Source organism: Psittacula echo (assembly GCF_963264785.1).
Source record: "Psittacula echo genome assembly, chromosome: 2".
Classification (NCBI taxonomy): domain Eukaryota; kingdom Metazoa; phylum Chordata; class Aves; order Psittaciformes; family Psittacidae; genus Psittacula; species Psittacula echo.
The window spans coordinates 19,457,735-19,463,734 of record NC_137737.1 but is presented as its reverse complement, the minus strand read 5'-3'; the positions used below and the strand labels follow the sequence as shown (position 1 = coordinate 19,463,734).

General features: G+C 35.5%; 1 protein-coding gene across 1 annotated transcript in view; it reads left to right on the top strand.

The window, feature by feature from the left end:
* Window positions 1–5,054: 5,054 nt before the first annotated feature.
* Window positions 5,055–6,000, top strand: part of TBC1D5 (TBC1 domain family member 5) — a gene marked incomplete at its 5' end in the record, with an annotated part of 186,650 nt that continues 185,704 nt past the window's right edge. The window contains one exon of the mRNA XM_080611116.1: window positions 5,055–5,154. Coding sequence (XP_080467242.1) covers window positions 5,055–5,154 — 100 coding nt within the window. The remainder of the gene's footprint in view (window positions 5,155–6,000) is intronic.

Sequence of the window (6,000 nt, the reverse complement as noted above, 5' to 3'; positions counted from 1 at the left end):
TTTATCCTATCCAAAGTTTGTCAAGTTGTGCACTTCTGAGTTAGTAAGTGTCCCTCCTAAGACAACCTCCTAAGGCAACCTGTGGAAGTGGCTGAGTAGAAACACTAGCTAGTTTTAAATCGGAGGGTAAGAAGGGGGTGTTTGGGTTTGATGGGGTTTTGTTGGGTTGTTTTTACTTTTGGAGCACTTGAACTGATGTCTTCTGTATTTAAATGGAGGTGGTGGTCGTAAAGGACTCAAATGAAAAATTCAGTGCTGTCAGGTAGGTGTTCTCTGTGACCTAAGTAAGAATCACTTCCAGAGCAAATAATAAAGCATTGAGTATTACAGATTGGAACCACATTTTCAAAAATGCCTATTAAAATTGTCCAGCTTGAAACATATCAAATGGTCTTCATGTTCCAAAGGTCATGCTCAGGACTGCTTCCTGCTCATCCTCTATTCAGAGAAAACATGACTTTTTTTTCTTTCTTTTTATTTTTCTTTTCTTTAGGAGGAGTAATTTAAAGCCCAGGAGATTCTGGCCAGTGAAAAAAACCCCAGGGTCTGGAACTGTTTCTAGATTATTTGCAAGTCATCTATACTTCATTGCTTTAAATAAACACAATATGTGTTTATTCTCCTAATACTCAGTTCCTTATCTACTTTGAAATGTTTTCACATTCTGGAGAGCCCTCATTTCTGTGTGCTAACATGCTTGATTACTTCATAAGCTGCAAATGAGGGGCAGAGTTGTGAACCCTCATAACATGATGCTGTCAAACTTAACAAAACATTCATAAGGCCATTACCACATCAGACATTTGCTTTTAGTCAGGTGGTTTTAATCAATTTGACTTTACAGGGCAGCTAATTTATCACTTAGCTAAACAAGTATTTCCTCTACTTGTCATCAATTTAAGTAATTAAAATGGTAAACTTTGCTATATGTCATGAAATAAAGGCCCAAAGATAATTTGGAGAAGGTGGATGATACAGTCTAGTGGAATGAATGCAAAGTATTATTTAAATACTTTGGTACGCTTCAGTAGTTTTCAGAAATGTCATATTCTGGTAATTTTGCTGGTATGGATATAAACTGATTTTTATTTTTAGCATATCCAAAATGAAACAACATTGTTCAGCTTCTTCCTCTAAAGTTAGTGGGTTCTTATTTTCCTTTCTTTAAGCATAAAATGTTTTGGTATTTTGCTTGATTGTTTGGGGGTAAGAGGTTATTAGGCAGCAAGGTTGGGACAAGTGCTGCAATTTGTGCAGGTTTTCTGCCATGGTCCCAAGTACCTCCTCACGGCTGCACGTTCTCTCCTTTCATTTCACCATTGGGGGATGGGAAGAGAGGGGAAATGGATGTTGTAGAAGCTCAGAATTGCCTAATACTTTTTCCATCTTCTCAATTCCACCTTCAAAATATCCTTTGTGAGACTGATTATATTTTCTAATTTTGCCCAAACAGTATGAATACTCTTCACATCTTAAACATAGTCCATAAGCCTGTCTTTCAAAGAATTTTTGGTATCTGCATTGAGAACCTGGGTTGACAGGTCACAGACGTACTGATAAGATGCCTTCACTGGAAAGCAGACTGGATTCACTCCACATGCATTGGTCAGTGAGGAGCACACCTGAATGCTGTTCTCAGTGGCGTGAGATCTGTCTCTGTTTGCGTACCTAAGGAGAGTAGCCAGACAAGTAGTTTATATGCCTGTCTTTTCCTTGGGCTCATGGGTGGATTAGTTTCTCTTTTCATTCCCTTAACTACATAAATGTTTCATACACAGCCTTAATTATTTTTTCATATATATTAAAGAATAGCTGAACTCCCACTGCTGGGAAGGGTGCCTGGTCTTTGAGGTTTTTAGCCCTTCATCTCTGGAGGAAAAAAAGAAGTAGGAATAGATAAAAGAATCACTGTTAGCTCTGACTGAGATGTTAGGGTTTAACTAGATAGCCAATATCAAGTCTTGTAATCTAATAATTGAATTCTAGATTTTTATAACATTTTTATTGTTTCACATTGAGAATGTTTTTAAATTGCATCTTATTTAATATGAACAATGTTATAGGCCATTACAAATCAACTACAAACCTGTAAAGAATTAATCTGTCTCAGAGTCAGATCCCAAGTGTAAACATAATTGTTTAATAGTTCTCTTTTCTCTTTGTTCAAACAGCTGAAAAGAACTTAAGTATAAAACTGTAGAGAAAATTGCTTGGACTAAGGAGTGACAAGACTAATAGGTAGTGATTTTTTTTTAACACTAATCAAATGTATCCATAAACAAACACAAGTAACTAATGAAATCACTCTGCAAGTATCAAAAGTAAATCTACTCAGCTGTTTAAAACTGCTGTAACCGTCTGTAAAGTAAATTATGGCTATTATATGTTGTAAAGGCATGGTATTTGGGGAGTATTTAAAAAAAGAGAAGGTGGATACAGAACAAAAGAATGCAGAACAACAAATTTACTAGAGCTAATTTCATACTGTGTTATGGACATAGGACAATATATGTCTGAAGCATATTATGTCTTAACTAAGTGGTGGCAGCTAAAACTACGAGGGCTGGTAAGGTCATTTTGTACCTAGTTCTCAGTTTGAAATGCACTCAGGATTGTGCCTTGATCAGATCATGTAGCAATGTCTGAAGGACTATCAAAATGACGAGTTATACTTTAGCAGCATAGTTCAAAATAAACTTGTAATTTTTGTGAAGACAAAATCAACAGGTCAGTAGAGAGGTGATTGCAATCATAGAACTATAGAATGTGAATGTTTTGAGTTGGAAAGGACCTTAAAAATCATCTCGTTCCAAGCCCCCGTCTGGCTTGGAACACTTGCAGAGTTTTACAATTGTCAATTTACAATTTACATTGTAATAATTTCCAATTATTGTAATAATTTCCAATTATTGTAATAATTTACAATTATTACAGTGATATAGCAAAGGGAACAAGAGCAGCAACTAAAATTCCAGCAAGAGAAAACTATAAATGTATCTTTCTGCAAAGTTGTTTCTTGTGTTTTGTTTTAATTGGAAGAATTAAGTAAATTCTTTCAAGTGTTTATTTTTTCAAGGTATGAGGTAGTTCTAAACATCTCTCTGTATTCTGTAGCCATAAGACTGCAGGTAAACATTGAAATGTTTAAGTGGATGGCAAATTTATAAACATTTTTCTCGGAGTTTCCATTTGTGCATTTTTCATTATTATGGTTTAGAAATTACATAGGAAACACATGATGTGTACTTGTGTTTATAATACATTTTGTTGAGCTAGTACAAAGAGTTGTTCAAGGCAATTCTGTTTTAGGGGTGTGTTTTTATCATATGATTGCACTAAGTTGACATAAAGGTGTATCACTACAAAAGTGGGTAGTTCTACCTTCACTCAGTTACTGGCTTCTTTTTCACAAGAGTTTCACATGTTCTCTTCTGTCTAACCATAGTAGGAGATAATGGTGTGATCATTTCAGCACCACACTGACACAGGTACCAAGGCAGATAAAGGACAAAACCCATAGGGGACACAGCTGAGAGAGCATCCTTTTGGAAACAGTCGGTGCATTGGTTTGAAGGAGATGCCTAACAGTGGCTCAACTAGCTTTGTTCATTATTTAGTGTTTTGGGTGTGTTTGGGGGTTGTTTGGGTTTTTTTACATAACTTTATAGGAAATGAAGCAGATGAATAATGTATAAAAGCAGAAAGGTCTTAGGAATCCCAGTCCCCCTTAATTTGACAGTAAACTGAAGGTATAAAGCATATATGGTCAATGCCATGCCTTGTAAGAACCAAAGGAAAACCATAGCTGAAGTGATTTCCAACTAGATAATATACCAGTCCTGAAAGTGTAGGTGCATACCTCTTTGTGTGTTTGTCTTTGCATATTTATTTTTAAATATAATTTTATTGGAGTTAAAAAGTTACAGTACTTGTAAACTAAGCAGTTAGAGTAAGTGATATTTAAAACTCAGATGGCAATCAGAGGTGACTACTTAGTGTGCTTGGGCAAATCAAACCTATTTGGCTCGCATAGTTCTTTCATGTTGCAAGTTAATAAATTGCTGTACACTGACCAAAATGCAGTCTTGAAAAATGTACCCTTGTGCTGCTAATGCACTGGAAAGGTCATTTTTTTCTTCTTACTGCTCTGATCATAACACTGTCTGCTTTTCACCGTTTTATTGGCATCCTCTTACTCCTTGCAGCCACTATTAGCTTCCAACACTCCTCATGTGAACTTCTAAAGTAGTTTTTGTTCACTTATGTGGTAGTTTTGTGAATGCCATTCAGCAGCTTGTGATGATGAATCTGGGTCACCTACTTCCTGGTGTTTTGATTTCATGCTTTCTCCCCTTTTGCCCTTCATTTTTGGAAGAACTTCTTTGTAAGTAATCACTAGCTAGCTGATTATTCTTCATTATTCTTCAAATGCTTCCTTAACATTATTTTTCCAGAAATATAAATCTTATTAAAACCAAAATCAGCTATCATGTGAATCAACATCTCATTCTCCCTTTTAGCATGTGCTTGTGTCTCTCTTGCTGTTATCTTATATTTGACATATGATTTCTGAAAAAGAAGCTCTTAAAAGGAAGTTTTTCTAGGATAGTAGGTCCTGAGTCCAAAAGAGTGATGATGATGGGTCTAACCATAGCTTTGCTTTATAATCTTCATCATCCCCAAGGACTAGTATCAGTTCTCCTTGGACTCGAACTAAGAGATGAATTGGAGAAGCTAGAAAAAAGAAGTAAAGAAGCTCTTTCCCCAGTTTACAGTCTATCAAAACCACTTTTGGACTTTTACTTGCAGTGTGATAGTTGGAGGCATCATGACAATTCTTTCAGACTACAAATAATAAAACATTTGAATAGAGACATTATTTATCTGCAACTAGGCAGCTAATGGTGATGTTACACCTGGAAAATAAGGAAAGGTTTTAAGCATTTTTGCTATTGAGTTGTGTGATTGAAAAATAGCTAAATAAACAATAAGTGTTTGTTGGGTTTTTTTTCTCCAGATAAATACCCTTCGATTGGATTTTACTACTTGCCAATATGTATCATTCTGTGTCTGAAACCAGTCACCCTTTGCAAACAGAGGAACAAGAAATAGGCATTGATCCCTTGCAGAGTTATTTGAACAAGCCAGAGGAAGGTGAGTTTTGTATGTCTGTACTTTTTTTACTTTATACCTAGAAACCTTATATAAATGTGTTATGACAACTCTACCTGTCCTAATTTGTTTAATTCTCTCAATGAACTTGAACAGGGTAACTTAAAGAACATTTCATAGAGTATGTGCAGAACACTGACACTAATGAAAACCACAAAAAGTCAACTTTCAATTACAGACAGAAATTAGCCAAATGCTTAATGCGCTGTCATCCTTTTTGAATCATAAACCAAACACTGACTTCAGCATAAGAATACTGAAATGCAGCATGATTTTGTTACTTTCTGAAGCATGGGCTCTTACACTGTGTACGTTTTGGGGGATTTTTGTGCTCTTTTTTTTTAATTCTGCAGTAAAATTTGGTGTGTTATTTTGGATGAGATCATGCAAATAAAAATGCAATTTTTTTTTATTTTTCGCTCAGCACCTATATCCTTATTTTGTTAAAAACAGAAGCTGAGATAGAATGAACAGGCTCCAAAGGTGAAACTTACTGTGTAACCTAAAGTAAATTAATTAAATGCAGTATTTGGAAGACTAATGAACACTGAGAACGAACTGCTTGCATAATGCAATGCATGTCTGTGTTACTTGTCTTTTCTACTTATTTGCGAGTAGTGACAGTATAGTTGGTTCGAAGAAAGTGATAAGCTTAACGAGAAAGCTCGTCCTTGTCATGAAAACATTCCTCAAGTACTCAGTTATACACAGTGGCACCTTAACTACCTGTAATTTTCCAGTCATTGAACACGTGTACCAGGAGGGCAAAATAAAAAATTTATTTTAAATTACAGAGTTGAAGCAACTTTGTCACATTTCTTAAGTCCC